Genomic DNA, 25829 nt, shown 5'->3' with positions numbered 1-25829 from the left:
GTCTTGCAAGTCGATGTGCAGCTACATTTGATAATTGATTTCCACGCTGTAATCTGCAATGAGGGATGGAGTTTTGTAATGTTTGGTTGAGTAATAAAGAATCTTTCTTTCAAAAAAAAAAAAAAGGCTTGCCGCTGGTGAATTTGATGGAATATTGATGAAGTGAGTTAATTTAAAACAATTGTAAACACTCAGGGAGTTGAATGCTAAAATTAAAATCCTTAACCTTTTGTAAATTTATAAAACTCTAGGGATTGATTTTGCTAAAGAATTTTATAAAATTTTTAATTAAGAGAATTGTCTTTTCATTTTCTTGTAATTAAATTCCTAAATAAGATAATAGAATGAAGGTTTTATAAAATTTAATATTTTTTCATTTCTTTCTATTCCCTTCTCGCACAGATATTCTTTTTAGTCTTCATAAATTTATATCTAAATTTGGTGATTGAAGTGGTCATAAGTTATTTTAAACTTTTGAGCTTCTAAATTTTGTAAAATGTGAAATAATAAGTTAAAAGGTAGAATGATTTTTCCTTTTAAATGTTTTCCAATTTTTGAATTTTTTTTAATTACAAAATCAGTTATAAAAATAATTATCTATTCATACAAAAAAATAAAAATAAAAAAAACACAGGTATTGCCTAGCCAAATTTTGGCTAAATAATTTAAAAGTGATATGTATTGAAGTAGTCAAAATTTCAAAGCTCTACTTTTAAGTTACAGTAAATCTATCACTTTCTTTAAATTTGACCGGCCATTATTCATTTTCAAAACAATATTTTACTCTAAGTAGTTGGAAAATAATAATTTTAAATAAAAATTAAATTATTAATTAATATATAAAATGTATTTACAAAATATTAAAAAAATATTATTAAAATATTTAATATTATATTATTATTTTAACTTTTAGATGATCGAATATGAATTAACTTCTCTAATGATTTTGATTTTAAAACCTCAATTTTTATCAAATTTTAGAGTTGACAATAGCTAGCCATAATTCGTATATTGTTAGTCAAAGTGCATTTTTTCCTATTAAATATTGAATAATTTTTTTCATTAATTCCTATTCACAAGACATATATAAAAAAATGTGAAAAAAAGTTAATTAGGAAGGTAAACAGTAACTGATGCGCAAATTATAAGAGGAAGATTATTCCTGTTGAATCAGTGCTGATGATAGTTTCATAAAGGTTGATGCATGGAAGTCAGTATTCATCTTCCGCTGCGGAGGAAAAGCTGCTTCGTGTAACTCTTTCTAACATTAGGCCGACGTGGCAAGCGACAGTAACGGAGAGGAAACCGAGGGGACAGGATGAGGATTCGAAATTCTGTCGCATCCATGTTCTTGCCGTCCAGCAGATAAGCTGTTTCACTTCCAACTCAATACTAAACCCTAATTCTGGTCAGTTTCTCAGTTTTTCTCTCCGATATATTCATCCATTTATATAGATATGTATTACGTGTTTTGCTGCGCCTGACAATGGTCGATTTGTGAATGTAATTTGTCATACATGGGAAGTACAGGGTTGTGATTTTCGAATTATGTTCCTGGGTAATTGTTTCTTTTATTTTATTTTTTATCATTTCATCTTACTTTTTGGCTTCGAGATTTGGAGAGGTTTAATGAATGGGCAAGTCTTTTTCCTTTTAGGGCTAGTTTCTAATCTAAGTTGCTTATCTATACGTTTTCAGTTGATTATTTATACATTTTTCTATTGTACTTTTTGAGAATGGCGCGTGAAAAATGGAAGCATTTTTAAGTTGTTTATTTTAGTTATGCAAGGGAGAAAGCATATTGTCCTTGGTTTGGCATAATTAACATGGGTTTTGAAAAAGAAAATATGAAATTTGGGAACTGATATCAAGCTATCGATAGTTACTATAAAGATTTGAACCTTGGATTTATATTTGTTGGGAAGTAAGTTGAGTTATCCATTCTGTTGGGGATGAAGGGTTAAAGTTCGTGGCATGGATTGTCAATGTGTTTCTCAATGGAGCTTTGGTGGATTTTTTAGCCTTGGGAACTTCGGTCACACGTGCAGGGAAATAAATATCTGTTCATAGATGTTGTTCATACCATCGCTTGGATTCAATATCTGGAACTTTGGAATTTGGTGGACCAAGGGTATACATTGTTCGTTTTAGTACTGAAATTAATGGGCTTGTTTGGGAATGTTTCTTGTTTTTCACTTTTGTTTCGTTTTTTTCCCACTTCTTAAAATTTTGAGAAAGAAAACAAAAATCTGGGCATCCTGTTTGGATTCATTGGTTGCAAAAACAGTTCCAGAAAAGTTACGTGTCTGCACAGTTGGTTTTTATATCACACCTCTGAAAAGAAAATCCAAAATTCGGCTAGAAAGAAGGCATCATTTGTTTTACCTGGTAATGAATGACAGGAAGACATGAATGTTATCTCTAAGATTTTGGAAAATTAGGAGATAAATACAAGATTATTGTACAAGTCATTGTCCGGCCACCACAAACCTTCCTGCGCCAACATACATCCAATGGCATAGAGTGGTAAAACTGAGAACCACTGATGAAATTTTGATGCTATGCTGTTCGGTACTATTTTCAATTTCCAGGTGGTTTGACTTGTTCGATTATGTATACAGTCATCAACCCAGCATATTTCCTAATTTTATCCTTAAGTTGCTTGTATACTATTATTTATTCTTTTTGGTGAGTGGACCATCAACTTTTTACTATAATATTCTGTATCAGGCTAAGTGAATGATTTATAATTTTCAACATGATAGATCATGGTTGCACCTTTTGCTGTGACCGATGTTAATTTTCATCCGTTCTGGAAGTGTGCACAGGAACCATTCAGACTCAGGCAGCTGGCATATTGAAAGGATTTCATGGCAGGCAGTGGCCTGCCTTCTTTGGGTCGTGTGAAGCTCACTGATCTAGTTCCCTCTGAAGGCCTTCCTTCTGATTCTTACAAATTATCAGTCTCAACTTTGTCTCAGTCACTAGCTCAATACTCTGCTGCCATCATTCAATTCCCAGCCAGTGATGGGGCTCTTTTAAGATCTGGGTTGGATTCTGCCCGCCTATACTTTCACCAAAGAGCCTCATACCCAGCTGCAGACATGATACATACCAATGATTCTCGCGAGTGGTGCAAGACATCTGGATACTATGCCGATCCTCAAATGTGGCAAGAATCTTATGATTACAGGCCAGGCCTGACTCCTAATGAGCCAAACAATGCAATGGAATTCCCTCCAGCTGGTTTACCAGATATATTTGCCCTGCTTGGTAAGGCAGCTCGGGTTATACTGGATGCTATCAGCTTCTATTTGAACTTGCGCAGCTCTCCATTTATTGAGATTCTAGATAATGTTCCATTGAGACATCGGGAAATTTCATCTTCAGTATTATCTGTTTGCTGTCATGCGAGGCCGTCGTTTCAGGGAGCACAACATGATTTAGCAACCCCAGAGGGTGGACAGTTAGTTATGTATCCGGACCATGAACACCAAGCTGATAAAAGCATGATATCTCTTGTTAAGTCAGATCGGGCAGGATTACACATAAGAGATTTCCAAGGCAGGTGGATTCTAGTTGATGGAGATCTTGGTCCCCAAGAAGCCATTGTTTATCCTGGACTAGCACTTTATCAGGCAACGGCAGGCTATATCAACCCTGCGTTACATAGAGCAGAGGTCAATAGTATGCAGGGTAGCATGCATGGAAGATGTTCTATATCTTTTAAACTAATGCCTAAATCAATGACCAGTCTCAGCTGTTCAGAGATGAGAGCAGCTGGTCACGGGGTTGAAGCTCAGTTCCAGCTTCCAGTACCTGTAGATGACTTCATGCAGAGATCCTATCCAACTGATCAGCTTTTTCACAGGCAGAATATCCACTGTTTTAATTTCCCTCCAGCCCAAGATGGTAGGCAGCATTCTAAGGATATCTAGTTTTCCGTTGTTTAACCGCTGGAGTTAATTTGCATACTTTTTTCTAGAGCAGTGTCGATGCACCAAGAAAGTTGAGAGAAAATTTTTGTTAGGTGAATTTTGTTTCAATTTTTTTTTATGCTAATGTAGGTTTTGTTTTGAAATTATCTAGGAGCAAGAACTTGCACCATATCTAGAGGTGTGATTGAGATATTGATGTCTGAATGACTTAAGATTATATTACTATGAGTTTGACCTTCTTAAATTTATTGATGGGTAGATTATGAGCTCTATGGGTTATAATGGATGCAACCAAAACTGTGATAGGTTACAACCAAAACTCTCTCTCCGTACAACCGAAAGTCTGATGAGGTCTGTGGGGTTTAACGGTGAGTTTTATGGCTGAGCAGAGAGTTGTATGTGAGTTAGAGTGATATGGTGTTCCCGAAAAAACTAGTTATAGAATCGAAACTTTTTGTTTTGATGAAGGATGGTGGCTCCTTGCTCATAACATAGAGAAGCTGGAAGGTAGTGAAGGAGATGAGACTTGGGATGGTATCAGTGCATTGGTTTGTCAGAACACTGGAGGATTGTCTGAGGGGTGGGACGAAGGACTTCTACACTTCATCAAGGGAGGGTGCTAGAAGTTTCATGGTGTAGAGGTGCTCAAATGCCCGCGGTCGATTCATGGCTCTAGTGGAATATGGTGGGGGTGGAAGACGAAACTTTATCTTCACATCGGAAGAAATGGAAGGGAAGGGATGGGGGAGGATGGAAGTTGCGTTGAGGGAGGCTATATCGAAGGAGGAAGTCGTGAACCACAATAGAGGTGGGGTGTTGCAGGCGTTGCCAATGGTGGGGATTTGAATGCGAAATCAGTCTTACAGGGAAGCATTGGTGCAGACGATGTCGTCAGTGTAGTTCAGAGAGCAGTAGAAGGGTGGAGCTATCGGCGGTGGGACAACTCAGTGTAGAGCCCCCGCTCGAGCTTTAGGTGGCATATTCTCTAGCAATGGGTTTCTTGCCTCTGGATGTAGCCCGTTTGTTATTTTCAGGGGCTGGGAGTGACGAGGGAGAGGATCTAGGGCCATCACAAATGTTAGTACCTACACTTGACTACTCCGAGTGGGATGGTAGGCTTTCCTATGCTGAGGAAGAGATGGGGATGCCGATGAAGTCACAATGGAGACCCAGGGATGAGATCTAGTTGGGGATCCCATAACCCTAAACTATCTATTGCTAGGTCAGTCTAGCGTCTCTGATTGGGTGTTACATAAGGTAAAGGAAATCCATCAATGTGTGAGAATTGAATGTGTGGGTTTTGAGGAACGATTCATGGCTTTGCCTATAGCCATTGAGTTGGACATGTTCAATTAAAGAAATCAGGTTCTAAAAAATAGAGGGAGCTAAAGAAGTTAACATAGTCTCTCAACTATGAGGGCAACTCAAGCAAACAAAGATCCAAAGGGAGGGGGCTAGCACCATCTTTATAAAGCCTAAAATCGTTTCTTAGAATGTCCGTGGGCTTAATGAGGCCAATAAATGCCTTTACATAAAAAATTTGCTTAGTGAATGGAAGGCGGACATTGTGTGCGTACAGGAAACTAAACTGAAATTTATTCCAAGGAGAATCGTTCGAAGTTTATGGAGCTGCACATATGTGGATTGGGCTTATCTTGCTTCCAATAGGGCTTCAGTTGGTGTCTTAGTGATGTGGGATAAAAGGATGGTAGAGAAAATGAAGGATTTCATTGGGGAGTATACAATGTAATGTTCCTTTAAGGGTGTGGAAGACAATTTTTTGTGGGCTTTCACTGGTATTTAAGGGCCGAGTTTGGACAGGAGCACAAGACTTTTATGGGAAGAAATTGCTGGAGTACATAACTGGTGGGATTTACCATGGTGAATAGTTGGTGAGTTTAATGTTATAAGGTTCCCAAGTGAACGTTCAGAAGAAAGAAGGTTGCGGCCAGCAATGATATAATTCTTGAAGTGTATCTTTGACTTGGGTTTGGTGGATATCCCTTGCATGGGAGAGCATATACGTGGCTCAATAATCATACGTGGTCTAGATTGGACAGATTTTGAGTCTCATCTGAGTGGGAAATTCATTATCTGGACCTTTGTCAAAAGAGGTTGCCTTGCCTTTGTTTGGATCATTTTCCTCTTTTGCTAGATCGTGGTGGTATTCAAGGAGGGCGTCGATACTTTAAATTAGAATATATGTGGCTGAAAACTGAAAGTTTTGTGGAAAGGGTTAGGCAATGGTGGTCTTCATATCAGATTCATGGCACTCCTAGCTTTATTTTTGCAGGTAAATTGGATGGATTTAAAGCTGTGGAATGCTCAATCCTTTGGTGATATAGGTGACCGTAAGAAGTCCATGTTGGAGAAGCTATAGGAGGTAGAGAGGATGCAAAAGGGTTGGGTTCTTTCCTTGGAAGAATTATCTCGGTTAGTCTAAGTTAGGTTCCGAATTAGAGAGGATTATTTTATTCGAGGAGATCTTTTGGCGTCAAAAATCAAGAGCATTGTGGTTGAAAGGAGACTGAAGTACAAAGTTCTTTCATAGAGTGTCTAACTTTCATAGGAGAACCAATATCATTGAGAATATAGATGGTGTGGATTGTACGGAGGCTCCTGTGATTCGAGAGCATGTTGCTGAATTTTTTGAACACTTACTTACCAAATAGGTGGGGTGGTGGCCAAAGATGGACTAGCCTTTGAGTCCATTGACTTGCAGAATGTTTCTTGGTTGGAGAGGCCCTTTGAGGAGACGAAGGTTCATGGTGTGGTAAGGAGAATGGTCAAAGTCAAAGCACCTGGTCCAGACGGTTTTTCTATGAGATTCTTTCAATCCTGTTGAGATGTGGTGAAGGAGGATTTAATGAAGGTGTTCCAGGAATTCTTTTCGGTTGGAAAATTTGAGAAAAACTTTAATGCCACTTTTGTTGCACTTATTCCCAAGAAGAATGGGGCATCGGAGGTGAAGGATTATCGGCCCATTAGTCTTGTGAATGGGGGTGCATAAGATCCTCTCCACAGTGCTTGCAAATTGCCTAGGCGAGGTTTTGGGGAGGATCATCACAAAACCCCAAAATGCATTTGTAAGGGGTAGACAAATTTTAGACTCATTTTTCATCGCCAATGAATGTCTAGATAGTAGGCTAAAATTTAGCAATCAGGGGACCCTATGCAAGTTGGATATGGAGAATGTTTATGATCATGTCAATTGAGAGTTCCTACTTGATTGGGAGGTGTAGATTTGGGGAGAGATAGTGCTTGTGGATCAGATGGTGCATTTAAACGGTGAAGTTTTCAATAGGGATTCTCTTAATAATTCTCACTTGTTGTTTGTAGATGATACGCAGATATTTTGTGAGGCAGAACAAAACTAGATTCAGACATTGAGGGCACTTCTACTCTATTTTGAAGCGGCATAAAGTTTGAAAGTGAATTTCAAAAAATAAAATTTGGTGCCAGTGGGTAATGTTCGCAACATTCGACAGTTAGCTAAATTGATTTGGGATACAATGATTGAGAAGATTGAATGCAGATTGACAGGTTGGAAGAGATTGTAATGTCGAAAGGTAGTAGGGTCACCTTAATCAAAAAACACTTTGTCTAATTTACTAATGTATTTCTTATTTGTATTCCCAATTCCAGCAAGTGTGGCAACCCGTATTGAGAAACTTTATTGTGATTTCCTTAGGAGTGGTTTGGGAAATGACTTCAAATTTCATCTGGTCAAGTGGGATAAGGTATGCTCCCCAATCTCTTATGGTGGGTTGGGAATTAGAAATCTGGGGGTACGTTTGGGTATTTAGGTGATTTCAGATGATCTGTGAATAGTAATAAAAAAGTAGTAAAAAAGTAATGATAAAATAATGATTAATAGTGAATAGTAATAAAAAATAGTGAAAAAAATAATGATAAAATATTGAATAGCCTGAGGATCTTCAATCAGGGCTAACTTGGGAAATGGTTGTGGCGATATAATACGGAACTGGAAGCCTTATGGGAGTCGGTGATTGACTTAAAATATGGAGGTTTGTTGTGGGGCGTGGGGGGTTGGGGGGGGGGGGGGGGGTGGTGGAGCACTAGGGAGGTACGTGGGGCATATGGAGTGGGAATATAGAAGCACATTAGATAGATGAGGATGGGGGGTTTTTGCTTGTCACACTAGATTGGTGTTGGGAGATGATTCTAGAATAAAATTTTGGAGCGACTTGTGGTGTGGAGATAATACCCTTAATGACTTGTTCCCTTCAGTTTTCAGGATTGCATGTGAGAAAGAAGTTTCAGTGGCTGATTTATGGAGATATCTGGTGACCTAGTCTAATGGAATGTGAATTTTACTAGGACGGTCCAAGATTGAGAAGTTGGCAGTTTTGAGGATTTCTTTAGTCTTCTATACTCCATGAAATCGAGAACTCAAGGAGCTGACATGTGGTGGGTACCCGTAGGTAACGGTATATTTTCGGTTCGTTCTTTCTATAAGTCTCTCACACAACAGTAGAACAATCTACCAAGGAGAAGGATTTGGTGAAATAAGGCGCCTTCCAAAGCGGCATTTTTTGGGTAAGATTTTGACGATGGATAACTTACAGAAACGTAGGATGATCATAGTGGATTTGGCTGTATGTGCAAGAAAAGTGGTGAGACTGTGGATCATCTTCTATTGCACTGTGAGGTTGCTACAACGTTATGGGATGAAGTGTTCAGCTGGTCTAGCTTGGGTTATGCCAGCGAAATGACTGGATGTTTGAAGACAAGGAGTACTCATTAGAAGAACTTCGATTACTTTTTGTCAACACTATATTTCTGTGGGCCACAGCTGTAGATTTTAGTGGCCTTGATTTTCATGAGTTTCCATTTCTTCTTCCTAAATAGGTGTTACCTCTTGTATAACATTTTGTGTACTTGGGCTATGCCTATTTTTATTAATACAATCGTTTACTTGTATAAAAAAAATGGATGCAATGCGGATGGGCTTGTGAGTGACAAATAGATTACTGTGTCATACTTCAAAAAAATAAATTAATTGCGGCAGTCTGGAATTAACATGTGTTAAATGCCATGTTGTTTTTTCGTGAAAAGAGAGAGGGATTTGATCATATGTAGGATTGTTTGTTGAACACTAAAAGTCATTTTCTTCCTCTAGCAGAGAGGATATCACTTCTAGCAATAACTTTTGCTGTCTTCAATCTCACGATCATAGTATTAAATTATGTTATATTCTGTCAAGTAGTCCTTAGTAAAAAGTTTTTAACAGCAGGTCCTTGGGTCGATGAAATGGTGGTACAGGGTCTATGAAGCCCTTGATGAGGAGAAGGAAAAATGATCCAAGAAGCAAACCGTTGCCACCTTCCAAAAGATTACGGCTCGAGGCTCAGAGGGTTCTGAAGGAGAGGGTTCAGGACATTGCAGATAAGAAGGGCATCAAGCTGAGGTTTTGTAACCTGAAGGAATGTGAGAATCATGTTCACACATTAGATAGCCCATGTGCCAACATAAGAATGGAAATTGGGTGGCCACCTGGAGTACCATTTGTTCATCCCCATGATCTACCTAATAAGGCAAAGATTGGTTTCCTCGAAGCATATGAACCTGGTTGGGCAGCAACTCATGATATGGAGTTAAGTCTAACTGAACCTGGGCAGGCCAGTCAACACCCGGTTAATTGTAACTGTAACTCTCCTATTCAAGTTTCATTGCGAATTTGTGATTTCACTAATATGATCAACTTTTTCTCAAATATTTGCCTGAAGATTGTGTTGTTAATTCTCCATGGGCACACAAACACATGCATATTTTGTGTGTATCTTGTATATAAATAATAAATATGGATATGCATATTCCTTTTTTGAGACGGGGGGTGGGTGTAGATGAAAGAGACTTCTTATCATAATAGTACATTTTGTTTGACAATGCTAAAGTTGTATTGGCCATAAGTATTAGATATCTTCTCAGGTTAGGAAGGTAAGAGTGAGCATTATATCATTTATGCGTTGAACAGATTGTACAAATAATTATAGGTTTTGCTCCCATCTCTGTCCTTTTGTTTTTCTGGTTCTGTTTTTTGCTCTTTGCTAGTACTAATTACAATAGTACTTGGTTGCTTACAGTGTCTTAGGGTGAAAAATGTCTGTCCAGCCTGTTAAAATGCACGTAAAGTAGCCAATACAGCTGTTGCAATGTCCCTTTTGCTCAAAAAATGTCCCTTACTTCTAGTTTGAAATTTATTTAAACTTATGATATCTGCAATAAGATTTTAAAATGTGGGACAGGAACCATGACTGGTTGATGGAAAATATAAAGGACTTTGTATGATGAATATATGATTTACATTTTATTTTTGGATCAGTAAATCTGCACTTCTTTTAGATCATTTCAGGTAAATTTTTTAACAAATAGCTAAACTAGTCATGTGGATTTAATTGGTGTCTTTGAGTTTCTCTTGCCAATTTTAGCTTATAAGATGATCTTAAAAACAAGCAACTAAAGCATTTGACATATCAGTTTATTTGTATGGTATTTTTATGATATTGGACTTCTTTTTGAGTGGCTAATAGCTTATTGAATCTGTTGATTGACATTTGCATATCTTTATGTAATGCATACTTTAAATCACCATCTATCCTAAAAGCTCAAGTTGACGACAAGTGGTGAAGATAATTATCAAATTGATATTTTTTAACACACTTGCATATATGTGCTATAGACCTTCTTAAAAGCGAATCCAACACATGGTTGAAATGAAAATAAAGAGTGGTGTCAGTGTTCTAGCTTAGGATCACTAAAATACAATGTTAAATCACCATTTGTCCTGAATGCCTAAATGGGTTGGGAGAAATTAATTTAATCATTTATTAATACATTAACAGTTTTATATATCACCTTTGGGTTTGCATGAAGTGTTAACTTTATTTCTTTTCAGGAGTATGACATGGCTAGATTTACCATTACACCTTATCTTGTTGAAGATGATTCACAATTGAACAGTTGAAGTGATCTCTTGGTGTTGGGTTTAAACTTGGGAGAATAGCATAAAATTCTTGATCCTGTTAATACCATTCATTATCTTTAGTTTTATTACTCTGTCATGACCTGGGCATTGGTGCCTAGAATAGCGTACTCAAAAACTGAAAGGCTCTTTCATCCACATCTAATATTATAGCTTTATCCAAGTTTTCATTACAGTTTTGTAAGTGCCACTGAAGTAGCTTCATATCTTGCAAGCATGGACTTAGCTGTTATCTTTTATTAAATTTCTGTTTTATTTCAACTTTCTTTATTTTAGTATATTGTATTGATCTTGGTTCCTTGATTCATTGTAATAACTTAAAAACTCTGTATTAATTCTTATGCTTGCAGAAATCAATCTCCGTAGTTTCAAATATGTGGCCACCCTCAATCAGCTTATCGTTACATGGTTTGGAGGAACTCTCTAGTTTCTCCGTTCTGTTCTGTGCTCCCTTGAACTAGCTTTTGACCGTTCGGCTTTATCCTCCTCGACCTTTCTGTTCTTTGGGTTCTGTATTGCTGCTTCCCAATTCAAGCTTCACCAAGACAGTGAAAGCATAAAGGTATCATCCATGAACCTGTGATAGTTATCTGCAAATCTGCAATTTTAAGGAGAGCTTGGTATTGTTATGAAGTAGCACTAGATCATCTGGATTTGAGTTCTCGGAGAGAGTTCCCAACATATTGCTTGCTCCCTTTCCTTGACAGACTGCAGGTTTGATGCGACATCTATCTCAAATATCCAAATGCTTGATTGAAAAGGATAGGATCAGTCAGAAATTAATAAAAAAGAGAAAATACGATCATTAGTTCTACAAAACATATCTGACTTTTTTGTTCTTCTTGTGATTATTTCTTTTGAAAAGGAACCTTCTTGTCATTGTATTTTTGATCTGAGCCATAAAACTAATTTTATGAGGGGAACAAGTCATGGGCATTTCAGATGAATGGGGGAGTGAGAATATTTGATCGCGATAGTCACAGGGTTGTCTTTATTGGTGATCTTGAAACAGTGTGCTTAAACTTAGGATTCCTTGTAATTTTATTTTATTTTTCACACAAGGTTGTAAGATGAACAGCTATAACCTCTTCCATCATTTTTGATAACTTTTATATACACTCTTCATAATAGGGAGACTAGTTATCATATTATTTTTCTTTCTTCTCCTCCTCTTTCTTTCTGTTTTCTAAGACTAACCTAGTCGTACTAGAATCGTTTCGGTTTCATCAAGAATTGATGGAATTTTGACTCGAATGTGGAAGTGCAACCATTGAAGTAGTGCATTCATTTAGAGAAGGGAGACTAGTATATTGTAGCAGTGTCTAGTACTATTTCAGTTTTATTAGCCTTCTTCAATGCATTTTTGGTATTTCACTGCATATTAGACCAATATGATAGTGTTTTTTTACAACACTTTCCAACCACACGTTACTGAGTCAACCCTTCCTACTATCATAATCTCTATGGGGCTAACATAACCAGGAATTAATGCAAACAGTTTTGAAAAACGATGTTTACAACCGAAGAATGCCAAATCCTTCAATCGGATTCTAAACACAGAATCCATGAATCAGTCAGGCTTTGTTTGTTAAAAAGTTTTCAAGAAAACATTGAACAATTTGTTTATGCGATTTGGCTGTCACACTAACGTTTTCAGGAAAAAAAAAAAAAAAAATTTCCGGTATTTGGCACAGATAATATTTTAGGTAATTTCATATAATTAATAAATCTTAATCTCTAACATTACACATAAATTCCTTGTGTTCATCGGTATAATTAGCAGTTCTTTACTCAAAAAAAGAGAAGAAAATCGACATGAATGGTTTTGAAAAGTAAAGTCCCTCCATTTTGGTAAGTACTTTTAACGTTTTGAATCATGTTGGTGTGGAATGCACATTCTAGAAACCATGCATCATGTTTAACGTTTTGGATAATCGTATATAATAACTTTGTTAATGGTAGTGAAATGGTTCAAGTGAAAATGTTTTATTGGATTTTGAAAAATAAGAAAGATTTGTGTTTGTCTACACTCCTTGCCACAATGTGTGCTCTCGTTGTTTGGGGAATTTCAATTGTTGTGGGTGCCTATTTAAACCCAACCCTCCTTCCATTTTGAGCCTATTTGCCTTCATTCTCTCCCCGAGCCTTTAAACTTATCCCCTTGCTCTCCTGCCTCCTTGCTTGCTTCCTTCTCCCTCTTCTTCATGCTATCCATTTCCTTTGTCCTTATGGTACCTAAGAATACTTCTCGTACTGCTTGCCGATGCACAAGCTCTACCAACCCCCCTAAATCCTTTAGAACCCTCGGGGGGTTGGACCCTCAAAAGATGCGCACTGACTCCCAACATTTTGACTGGTATAGCTTGAGGTCGGAGACCATTCCGACAATTTTGAGGTCGCTGAATGCTTCTTTCGAGGTCTCCGACTTTGCAGTCTTCGAGGTTCCTGCTCCCCGTGAAGGGGCTGTCGACTCTGATGGTTATGCCTAGAGGGTGGCGTTGTATCCCATCATGTTTACTTGGGGACTGTAGCTTTATTTTTGTTAGCAGGTTTGCGATGTGTAGGACTTCCTTCGTCTTGCTCACGAGCAGTTTCACCCCAATGCCTGGAGGATTTTGACCAGTTTTTGCATCATCTGGAGTCGAGCATTGTAGGAGGTTAGCCCGAAGTCACCAAATCTCACTGCCCGGGAGTTCCTTCTAACCAACAACATCTTAAAGCTAAAAGGGAACACTAGTAGTTTCCGTTGCGTCAAAGGTAGACGGTGGTTTGTTTGGAGTAGTGATACAATTGGGTCAAAGAGTGGACCCAGTGGTTATTCTTCTTGTTCGGCAAGGGGTTAGAGTTCCTAGCCGGATAGACTACTAGATAGGAATTCCCCATTCGTTCCATGCGGGGGTTGTGCTAGAGGATAAGAAGATTCGTCCGATGCCAACTAAAGAAGAGGAGAGTCGGCTAGATATTGCTTGAGCCTGGGTCGACTCGCACTCGAAGGATGTTTACTCTGAGGCCTTGTTGGAGGAGGCTAGCGTAAGTCGATACTTGGCCCCTCCCAGCGCACGCTTGTTTTGAAGACTGTCGTATCCCCGTGCAACCCATTGCTCGTCAAGGGCTCAAGAGGCATTCGAGCCCCCGTCGGAGAGGAAGGGAAGAAAGCTTCAGGCTAAGGAGCTTGGGGATAGTAGTTCTATTTCTGCCCCGCCACCCCCATCTGGGCAACCATCCTCCCTGTGGTTTTTTATCGGTCGAGATCATCTTCGGCTACTGTTGGGGCTGCTACGACTACCCCGCCACCTCTTGCTTCCAAGACCATGTTGCCCCCCACCCAGTCGAGTGGTTTTGCAGTCGCCAGCAAGCCCCCTAGGTTCCGGGTTATTTTTGAGGTGGCCAAAGCCCCTAGGCCCGTGGTCCCCCCTCTGGTTTGTCAGGCAATTTCTTCCCCTACCCAACCAGGCAACAAGGAGAAGGCCAAGGTCCTTACTTTGGCTGAAGAGATGTTGGTGCTGCATTTCTACAGGGCCCTCTTGGAAGGCCCCTTAAGAGAGTCCAAGATCATTGTCCATCCGCCCGAGCTCAATGTTAAGATGATTCCCTCCCCCGAGGGAGATGAGTGCGTGGTTGGGAGCAAGGGGTCCCCATTCGCCTGGGGGCATGTATAGACAAGTGAGGGCGAATACGTCTTCTACCTTGGTGAAGATATTCTATCCCTGAGTCCCCTTTCCATCGCTGACCTTGGACCTGAAGTCTCTTCCTCCGGACGTGGCCGTGTTGAAGCATGGTTTTATTGTGAGCAAGGATCTAATGCCAATGCCTTCCTTGATGAACGCGTTGGCTGATCTTGCAATTTTTTTTTGTACATCTTTTTCTTTATTCCTTGTGCCATAAAAACATTGTATATTCTATGACATAATGGAAGCCATTCTTTCTTTGTGTGTCTTTGGCCTTATTTTTCCCTATGTTCCCTTTTCTTTGCTTTGTTTATCAGAGTGCGCAATAGATTAAGCGTTAAAGCTAGGGCTGTCTGGAAACCTACCCTGCCTCTTTGACTCTTAAGGGGAGGAAAGTAGTAGACGCTTAACCATGCCACAGAAGCAAAACTGGTTAGCATAAATAATCCCCATTCACAAGTGTGAAATTTGCAAAACTGAATCACCTTGCCGACGTAAGGGGGGTCAAGCAGTTCATAAGACTGGACTTGCCTCGTTGACCCTTGTAGATGCGTGGGGGGTCAAGCAGTTCGTAAGAGTGGACTCGCCTTGTTGACATAGTGGAGGTAGAGCATCTCGTAGGATTAGACCCAACAGCTCATAAGACTAGACTCGCCTCATTGACTCTCGTAGACATGAGGGAGGTCAAGCAGCTCGTAAGACTGGACTCGCCTCGTTGACCCTTGTAGACGCGAGGGAGGTCAAACAACTCATAAGACTGGACTCGCCTCGTTGACCTTGTAGACGTGAGGGAGGTCAAACAATTTGTAAGACTGGACTCACTTGTTGACATAATGGAGGTAGAGAAATTTGTAAGACTGGACTAGTCTCGTTGACCCTCGTAGACGTGAAGGAGGTCGAGCAGTTCATAAGACTAGACTCGCCTTGTTGACGTAGCAGAGGTCGAGCAGTTCGTAAGACTGGACTCGACTCGTTCAGCCTCATAGTTGTGAGGGAGGACGGTTGGGATGAGACAGAACACATTCCTTGGAGACAATTACACTTTCATTCATATTTATATATTATTGAGATAAAACATAGCTTACACTTTTAACAAAAGGATTTTCGCAAGTGTTCGGCTTTCCATGGTGCATTAGGTCCTTTCCCTGTGAATCTTTGAGCAGATAAAAGCCCAAGCGGTTGTTGCCAGTGACCACGTAGGGACCTTCCCATTGTGGCCCTAGCATCCCTTAGTCTCGAATAGTCGTCCTTATCTGTCTCAGCACTAGATCTCCCTACTTTGAAGGATCTTGGTTGGACTCACTGGTTGAAGCAGCGTTCGACCTTCCTTTTGTTGATCGTGGTCCTTATCTTTGCCTTTAATCATCTTCTTTCTTCCAACAAGTCAAACTCTTCTTCTAGCTTTGCATTATTGGAATCTTGATCAAAGTGCTGAACCCTGTACGTGGGCATTCCTACTTCAACGGGTGCTACCACCTCATGTCCGTAGGTGGGGTGCAGGGAGTTTCACCTGTCGAAGTCTCGATTTTGGTTTGGTAGGCCAACAATACCCCTGGAAGCTCTTCTACCTAGGCCCCTTTCTTGTCGATGAGCTCTTCTTAAGGATCTCAAGTAATGTCTTGTTGGTCGCCTCGACTCGCTAGTTAGTTGTGGGTGTCCCGGGGATGAATACTTGAATTTGATCTCCAAGTCCATGCACCGGCCATGGTAATGGTCATAGTTGAACTATCTTCCGTTGTCCAATATAATAAAACGTGGGATGCTGAATCTGCACACGACCGCCTTCCACAGGAACCGGGTGATGTTACTCTTTGTTTGATGGCATAGTCGTGCTCTTCTCCAGCATCGGTAACAACATGGCTTCCCACTCCCCCTTTAGCTTGGCAGGATGAGCCATCGACGAAGACCTGCTACGACTTCATGAAGGGTGAATCTCGGATCTCTTCTGGGAAGCCAGTGAGCTTTACGATGAAGTTTGCCAATACTTGCCCTTTAACATCGTTTCTAGGGACGTACTCAATATCAAACTCACTCAGCTTTACTGCCTAGCTCATTAATCGACCTGAGATGTCTAGTCACTACATAATCTTCTTCAAGGGGGCTTCAGTCTGGACTTGTATTGGGTGCACTTGGAAGTACAGTCTAAGTCGGCGTGCGGTCATTATAAAGGTGAAGGCAAGCTGTTCCATGCAAGGGTATCTCACTTCTGCTCCCCAAAAAGCATGGCTAGTGCAGCATACTTGTTTCTGGGTGCCCTTCAAGTCTCGCACTAAAGCCGTGGAGACTGCGTACGGGGAAACAGACAAATACAGGCTTAAGACTTATCTTGGTTCACTTGACTGAGCAGAGGAGGACTAGAAAGGTACTTTGTCGGGTTAAGCTTCATCTAGTAGTGCCTTAGTGCTACGAAGGCCACGCGTAGGTTGGCTAAATGTTATTTAGGGGTCCTGCTCTTCACAAGTAGGTCGTCCACATAAACCTCCATGTTCCTCGTTATGTGTTCTTTGAACATGTGGTTGACTAACCACTGGTAGGTGGCCCTGCATTTCTCAAGCCGAAAGGCATGGCCGTGTAGTAGTACAATCTCCTATTCGTTATGAATGATATTTTCTCCTCGTCGTCGGGGCTAATGCGGATCTGGTTGTACCCTGAGTAGGCATCCATAAAACTAAGCATGCGATGACCCGCGGTAAAGTCTACTATCAGGTTGATCCGGTGGAAAGGGAAGCTATCCTTGGGGCAGGCTTTATTCAAATTAGTGGAATCAACACATATTCTCCGCTTGCTGTTGTCTTTCTTGACTAGCATAACATTGTCTTTCTTCCGTGATGGCGGTGCACTTCTTGGCGCTAAAACTATGTCTTTTCTGCCTGATCTTCTTGGCTTCCGGATCCACACAGTTGGTGTGGGATGATGTTGGGATCAATCCCAGGCATGTCCTCGTGGCCCCAACAAAGCACATCCAAGTGTTTCGCGAGGAGTTTTTTCATTGTTCATCGCATGTCAGGCACCATTCTGCTACCAGTCTTGGTTGTGGCCTTGGGGCGACTTGGGTCTAGGGGAGCCAGCTCGAGTGGTTTGTTTGGCTCTACTTGTCTAAGAGCCTGCTTGTCCTTGATTTCTTCCTCCACTATGATGTACTCCGCCCGTCGGGGTGGGGGGGGTCTATCACGTGGATCCCGCCCTTTGTCATCTTTCGTTCTTGCACATAATATTCACGTGCCAAGACTTGCTCGCTGTGGATCTCACCCACTCCTGTGGCAGTCGGGAACTTCATCTTTAGCTAAACCCCTAAATGAAGATAGGGTTAGTTATGCATGAAAGTTGGTTAAGGCCAACCCTCCAATGATTTCGAGTTTACAAGCCAGGAGGTGCATCGAGTGCCTCAATGTTTCTAGCAATAATCATAAATAAGTCTATTGGTAATGAAGAAGTTTGTGGGATACCTGTGGTTGAAAACTTTCCTGAAGTTTTTGCTTATGAGTTACCTGGATTACCACTAGAAAGAGAAACAAAGTTCGTAATAGTGTTGGAACCTACAACGGCTCTAACGCATAGGCAATCTAGTAGAGTTGAAAAAGTTCAAGGTGCAGTTGGAGGAGCTGATAGAAAAGAGATTTATTCTTCATAGTTCTTCGGCATGCGGTGCAACTATGTTGTTCATGAAGAAGAAAGACCATGGGATGTGCATTGATTTTAGGGAGTTGAACAAGGTGGTAATAAAGAACAAGTATCCGTTACCTCGAATCAATGACCTATTAGATCAATTGCAAGGAGTATTAGTATTTTCAAAAATCAATCTGCGACCTAGATATCATTAGTTGAAGGTTAAAGAGCAGGATGTGCTGAAGACTGCCTTTAGGACAAGGTATGACCATGACAAGCTTTTGGTGATGCATTTCGGGTTAACTAATGCTCCAACCGCATTCACGAACATGATGAACAAGAAATTCAGACCTTATATGGATAGTTTTGTTGTTATGTTCATCGATGACATTCTGATTTACTCAAAAAGAGAAGAGCATAGAAATCACCTCTGTATGGCGAGCCGACCTTACTCAGAGATTAAGAGTTGTATGCCAAACTCAGTAAGTGCGAGTTCTAGCTTCATGAAGTGAAGTTTCTGGCTCATTTGATTTCTAGTGGAGTAGCAGCAGTAGACTCCAGTAAGATTGAAGTAGTGATGGATTGGTAGAGGCAGACATGTGTACAGAAGATTCACAGTTTCTTGGGACTGGCTGGTTATTACAGAGGTTCATGGAAGGATTTTCTAGTTTGTCTAGCCCACTTATCGCCCTAACCAAGAAAAAGGTGAATGGAGTGATAAGTGCAAGGCGAGTTTCCTTGAGTTGAAGAAAAGACTTATAATAGCACTGGTACTTATATTGCCAGAGCCTCATAAGTTTTTTGTGGTGTATAGTGACGCAACCAAAGTAGGACTTCGATGTGTGTTGATGCAGGAAGAAAGGGCAGTTACCTATGCTTCACGTTAATTGAAGGACCATGAGTAGAATTATCCTACTCATGATTTGGAGCTAGCTGTAGTAGTTTTTGCTTTGAAGATTTGGAGACACTACTTGTATGGTGAAAAGTGTGAGGTCTTTATGGATCACAAAAGCCTTAAGTATTTGTTTGAGCATAAGTACATGAATATGAGGCAGAGGAGATGGTTGGAGTCAATTAGTGACTATGTCACGTAAAGTACCAACTTGGGAAGGCCAATATGGTGGTAGATGCACTAAGTCGCAAGAGTAGAGCTGGAGATTCGTCTACTTCATAAGCAGAAGTGAGATCTTTTTTAAGTAGTATGAGGAAACTGTTGATTGGAGACTGTAGTTAAGAAGTCTTTTTGACCTCAGTACACAAGTTTGTCCGTTAGATAGGGAAGAACTGAAGAATCATTGAAGGGAAGAGAACAAGCTATTAGAAATCATCAGAAAAATTAAGAAGCCTGAAGGGCCAAAAGACTTATATGTCGGAGAAAACAGACTTTGTATTTCAAGGATCGAAGGGTGATTTCTGTTGACTAGGAATTGAGAGATAGGGCTTTAAGATAAGCTTATAACACTCGCTATACATTCCATCTTGGCAATAGAAAGATTTACCAGGTTGTGAAACATCATTTATAGTGGAAAAGAATGAAAAAAGATGTGGCAGAGTTTGTGAACAAGTGTTCAGTCTGCAGGCTTGTTAAACTAGAACATTAGAAGCTGGCAGGTGTTTGTAGCCACTGTCAATCCCAGAACGGAAGTGGAAAGATGTCTCAATGGATTTTGTGGTGGGTTTTTTAAGAACTGCAGTTGGGAATAACATTATCTGGGTGATACTTGACCCTTTACCTAAGAGCGTCCACTTCATTCCTATCAAGTACGGTTCCTTAGAAAGATTGGCAAGGATTTATGTGACAGAGATCATCAAACTGCATGGAGTACCAAGGAAGATCGTGTCAGACATAGACCCTCGTCTCATGTCTTGGTTTTGGCAGAGTTTGATGGGCAACAATGCCTATCATCCTCAGATAGATGGATAGACTGAAAGGAAGATAAAGACTCTGGAAAACATGTTTAAGGCCTGTATCCTGGAGCACGAAGGAAATTGGAAGAAGTAGCTACCTTTGGTAGAGTTCGCTTACGACAACACCTTCTAGGCCACCATTTAGATGGCGCCCTATTAAGCTTTGTTTTGGCAAAAAGTGTAGATCCCCGTTATATTGGGACGAAGTAGGAAAAAATAAGGTGATTAGACTGGAAATTCTGCAGGAGATTAATGACTAAGTGTTAATGATAAGGGAAAGGATGAAGACGGTGTAGAGTAGGCATAAGAGCTACGCTGACAACAGAAGATGAAATCTAGATTTTGAAGTCAAAGATTGGGTTTGTGAAAGTGTCTCTTATGAGAGAAGTGAGCTGATTCGGCGTGAAAGGAAAGTTAAGTTCAAGATACATGGGACCTTACGAAATAATGAAAAAAGTGGGAGTAGTTGCGCACCATCTAGAGTTACAACTAAGTTCCATGGAATCCATATTGTATTCCACGTGTCCTCACTGAAGAAGAGATTTGGGGATTAGACACCAGCAGTCGTAGACCCAAAGAGTATACCTTTACAACCCAGCTTGATGTGACACCCCTATCCAAGCTAGGGCCTTATGGTTTAGAATTAGTTCTATTTGGACCTAAGTAAATATAGGCCCATCGCCATAAAACTTATAACCTTGTGAGGTAAGATGGATCTTGTCTTTTGATGGTTAGTGAGTAGGCACCCAAGTACCAAGGGAAGGCCCTAGGCCCAATGATTTGGCCACCATGGAGAAAAAGGCTTGGGAAAGCCTATTAGGGTTTCTAGAAGATGATGGAGGCACCACGTGGTGCCAAGCATGAGGGAAACCTTTGGGTTTCCAAGAGGCAATAATTAGACACAGGAGGAAATGGGGGTTTGGTTTTGCCAAGGGACACGCCAATTGGCAAGCATGCAAAAGGTATTACGGCTCAAATTTAAGGAGGCACTTGCCACCTCCTCCACTCTTGCCACTTGGCATTCATGCATAGGAACCTTAGGACTTCTAGAAGGTGCAATCATGAAGGGAGTTTTGCTTTCCTAAGGGTACATGCCACTTGACAAGCATGCAAGATGGGTTTTGAAGTTTCTAGAAGAAAAATGACGAGCGAAAGGAAGAGTCATTCTCGATTTGGGCAAGGAACACTCCACTTGTCAACCATGCATGAGGACTTAGGGTTTCAAACATGCAATCATGAGGGACATAAGAGGAGGTTTTCAGTTTTCTAAGAAGAAAACGCCACATGGCCTTAATGCAAGCTAGAGTAAGGGTTCTAGAAGAATTTAAAAAAGGGAAGGAGAACTAGGGTTTCGGCCAACAAGCAATAATGAGCCACTTGTCCTCCATGCAATGCAACTTGTGAGTTCTAAGAGAGGTAATGATTAAAGTGTAGCTGGAGAGATTTTCGGCCAAAGCACAAAGGGCCACTTGGCGTCTATGCAGGTAGGCTTCTTGAGGCTCTTCATTTTCCAAAAATAAGTGATAATAGGAGAGAAAATAAGTAAGAGCAAGAGAGAGTATAAATAAGGCCATTAATGGCCAGTGCCCATACACATGAGAGAGGGTAGATCAAAGGTCATTTTTGTATTTTCAGATTTCTCTCCTCTCCTCTCCCCTTTTCTCGCCCACCCTAAGAGAACCAAACACCATTTTCTCCCCACCCAAACACCAATCTTGTGTAGCAAAAGGAAGAAAAGATTCAAGATGTCCCAAGTGGAGATTAGTACGGTAAGAAAGCTCAACCCTACTCTTTACCAAGTGCACATCACGAAAAAGCACAATAGGAATGAAGTCTTGAAGTTTCAGGTATGGGAAGAAGTGAGGTTGTGTTCGACCATGAAGGGCAACCATGCTTACATCTAACTGAGTATAGTTTTTCCTAGGGTTTTCTTTTATAAGAGCCTAAATCTTTGATGCCAAAATGTTTGAGAAGGGACCCTTTGTAGAGCTAAGTCATATTTGGCCATTACTAGGGTTTCCATGAGAGTTTTCTTTCTAGTTGTCCCATGAGAAAATCACAAGTTATAGTGCCTTGCACATCTTAAAGAACTTTCGGCCATGAGGTTCTTACACACAAAAAGTATGTCTTTCACACTTGGAGCACACATGGCCATTAGGATTTTTTAGGTTACAAGAATGACTTGTTACTTAATCACTAGGGTTTCAACCAAGTGAAAGGAGTGTTATTACAGTTTAGCCCTAGGATTTTCTATATCGTGTATTTATGTGAATGAGGCATAAAACAAGAGAAAAGTCATGGAATGGATGGAAGGACCTCAAAACCGAATAGGGTCTGAAGGATTAAAATCCTAGTACACGAGACATATGCTTGGTTATTAGGATTTTTATTTCACGAACCTAATAGTTTATAACATACACTTTCAGCTTGCTTGATCATTGGAAATCTTTATAGAAGCTTTGTAAGTTAGCCTCTAACTTGCCCTTGGATAATATACTTTGTCTCTATGTGAAATTTGCATCTTGTTGTTTGTATTGCATAATGAAAGATTATGCTCAAATGTTACATGCTATGATTGGTTTACACACTTGTATAATCATGTTATGCTAAAATGGCACTAGAATTTTTGGTTTAAATGACATGTTTGAAGCTTTCGAAAAAGATATATGCCATGTTTGAGTCTTTATGTGTTATATCCATGTATATGTATCTGAATGTTCTAATTATTTCAAACTCAGTCACATGGTGCATTCTTTGCATATTGAGTATAATTACATGATAGAGTTACTTGAAAAGTTGCTTTGTTTCATCACAAGTACATGTCACAAGTTTTCGGGTTGTGCATGGAAAGAAAAAGATTTTTTTCACGACTCCAACGCTAGGATGGGGGAATATTCTAGTGGAACTCTCCTGTCTACTCTGGAGTGCCTAAATTGAAGTAGTAACCCCTAGGTTGACGAAGTACAGTAAACAAACTTTGAATGGGTTATTTTTAAAGGATTCTGAAGGGAAGTAGCCGCACCTAATGCTACTAGGTTCAACACATAGAAAATACAATGAGGGAGAGATGGTCTGCCGTATCATATAGAATAAGACGTACTCACAATTGGTCAAAGGGCCGTCAATATGATGTGGTAACTTGCAAGAAGCCCACTGTTCCTAAGGGTAGCTGGGAGGTGTCCACCCACATTGTTATGTGGATTGAGATTACAAGAGATTAATAAGAAATTAAACTTTGTTATATTGTTACTTTGTTGCATGGTTACAACATCAGTGTTTTTTTTTTGGAAAAGGAATCTATATGGGACAAAAGTGTGTTCTGTCAAAGTACATGTTCATGCTCATGCATTCATACTCATGGCTTACCTTATACATGTTTATGTTATCTTTGTATTTTTTTTTGTTTTAATTTATTAGGATTTCATGAAATCTCACTATGGTAGTTTCTACTACCATTCCCCCTAAAATGGTAAGTTGTGACAGAGATAGAAGATAGCAGTGGGAAATGCAAGCTTGAGGATCCCCTGATAGACAAGGAAGCCCTGAAGACTTCCGAGTGATCTGCTGATCCATCATTAGTAGAGAAACTAGAGTGTACAGAGAAGTTTATTTGCAAAGTGTTAAAGCTTTTTTAGGACCTCCAAGAGATCCTTGAGAAGAATAGGGACCATTAGAAGATCTGGTGGTTATTATGTTAAGAACAACATTTTGATGGATATTTTGAAGGGGCAAGGTTTGAGACCCCTATTTTTGTATGAATGGTTCAACAAGCACTTTTGGGATTAATAGTATTTTATTTGGTACCATATTAAATTGCTCAACCTTTGTTAGTTTAGAATTTTTTTGTTGTGAAAAGCACAGAGCTTGAGCGAGTGCCTTCCTTTCCCTGCAGAAAGTGTAAGGTTTCAGTGCCTTTGTGTTCAAAGGCTTACGTCTGACATCCTGTGAGCTTGTTTTCATCTTGGTGCTAGGATCTAATGGAGGCAGAGGACTTGGCAAAACATTGGGAGAGACTACACTTATTAAAGGAAGAAAGTTCTTTTCCTTGTCAAACAGGAGATATCAAAGGAGAAGAATAGAAGGGGAGAACATTGCATTGTTGGGAGGACGCTGTCCAAGAAGGGCATTAACAATGAAGCTTTCAGGATCACAATGTCTCAAATATGGAGGTTGGAAGGGTGGGTCAAGTTTAAGGAGCTGGGAAAACAATAATTTTTGATTGAGTTCCAGAATCTGGTAGACAAAGAGAAGGTCCTAAGTGGTCGTCCCTGGTTCTTTGATAGACACCTTCTAATTTTGCTAGAAGTGGATGGAACAATTTCCATTAACGCATTACATTTTGATTTTGAATCTTTCCGGGTTCAGCTCCACAATCTTCCACTAGCCTCTATGATAGAAGATTTTGGGGAACAATTTGCAGCTTCCATCGGACATGTTATCAGGGTAGAAGCAGATGGATGTGCATGGGGACTATGATGAGAGTGAGGGTGGCTGTGGATCTACTTAAACCTCTGCTGAGAGGGAAATCGATGATGTTAAGCGATAAACAACATTGAATTTCCTTAAAATATGAAAGATTTCAAAATTTCTGCTTCCAATGTGGAGTTCTCTTTCACAAGGGTAAGAACTGCACTCGACTGCGACCAGAACAACAAGCTGAGGAGGAAGCACCAAAATAGTTTGGCCCTTGGCTGTGAGGCCAGCCGAGAGATACCGATATTTTTTACAGTTGCAGATACGGTGGCTCCACCGGTGGCAACCACCAACATGGGGAACAACAAGGAGGTAGGGCCAGAGTCGACAGGGAGGAGGCAGGGCCAAAAACCCAGGCTGCCAATTAGTAGGTTTCGGCAGAAACAGGAAAAGCCCCAAGTAGAAAAAAAGAAAAAGGGACCTTGAGGTGTTAAAGTACAACCGTCAACAGAAGGGAACTCGAAAAATGGTAACTACTCTGGCTCTTATCTAGGGACCCCCCTTAAAGCTCAAGTCGAAAGGAAACCCCCAGTTAACATGGAGCCATTGCACGTGCATGAGACTACCCCTTCCGAAGGCAAAACTGGTTTCCAAGATTTACAGGGGGCTAATATGGGAATGGAAATAGAGCCTGACACAACAACACCTTTAGTAAATGTGATTAAACAAACTCCTATGGGATCCGCATTTGGAGTGGGAGTTCATGAATGACTGGACAATAGTGAGATTGCACCAGTTGTGGGGCAAAGTGGCTCAAAAGAATAGGGCACTAGCAACTGGGTGACAACAGATAACCTGCCTGCCAAAGGTACTTACAAGTCACCTGCTATGGTTAACTTGAAGAACAATACAAGAAAATGGAAAAGAAAAGTGTGAGAAAGAGTCTCTCACACAGAAGGCAATGAAGCTAAGACTTTGGTTGACATCTCAAACCAGTCCCTGAGAACCAACTACAAGAGGGGCTGTAAAAGGAGGGTGCTGGAAAAGGACATTGGTGTTAAGAGAATCAAGAGGTATGATGAGAATAATGAGAATTACCATGCAAAGGCAGAGGCTGGAACCCAGCCTTGCCATTACCAATGAGCATCTTAGTATGGAACTGCCGAGGGCTTGGGAATCCTCGGACAGTTAGAATCCTTAGGAATTTAACTAAGGAAAAGTAGCCCAACTTTGTTTTCCTTGTGGAGACTAATAGCAGAAACAAGAGAATGGAGGAGGTGAGAAGGAGCT

General features: G+C 40.4%; 1 protein-coding gene across 8 annotated transcripts; it reads left to right on the top strand.

Moving 5' to 3' along the window:
* The first annotated feature begins 1175 nt into the window (after positions 1-1175).
* LOC109019903 lies at positions 1176-23932 on the top strand. 8 transcript variants are annotated; one of them, XR_004802407.1, is made up of 5 exons: positions 1192-1408; positions 2829-3912; positions 9225-9608; positions 11295-11506; positions 23601-23932. XR_004802407.1 is itself a non-coding variant. In XM_035694061.1 (4 exons), coding segments are annotated over exons 2-4 (1428 nt in total). In that variant the 5' UTR covers positions 1176-1408; positions 2829-2870; the 3' UTR covers positions 11297-11818. The 8 variants fall into 8 exon arrangements, 4 of the variants coding, with proteins under 4 accessions (XP_035549954.1, XP_035549956.1, XP_035549953.1 ...); XR_004802404.1 differs by having other exon boundaries at positions 9225-9595; positions 11295-11658; positions 23610-23906; XR_004802405.1 differs by having other exon boundaries at positions 9225-9595; positions 11295-11658; positions 23601-23906.
* Positions 23933-25829: the final 1897 nt, after the last annotated feature.

The sequence above is a fragment of the Juglans regia genome, chromosome 9 (genome assembly GCF_001411555.2).
Source record: "Juglans regia cultivar Chandler chromosome 9, Walnut 2.0, whole genome shotgun sequence".
Classification (NCBI taxonomy): domain Eukaryota; kingdom Viridiplantae; phylum Streptophyta; class Magnoliopsida; order Fagales; family Juglandaceae; genus Juglans; species Juglans regia.
The sequence above is the reverse complement of the archived record's forward strand: the minus strand, read 5'-3'. Positions and strand labels throughout refer to the sequence as shown.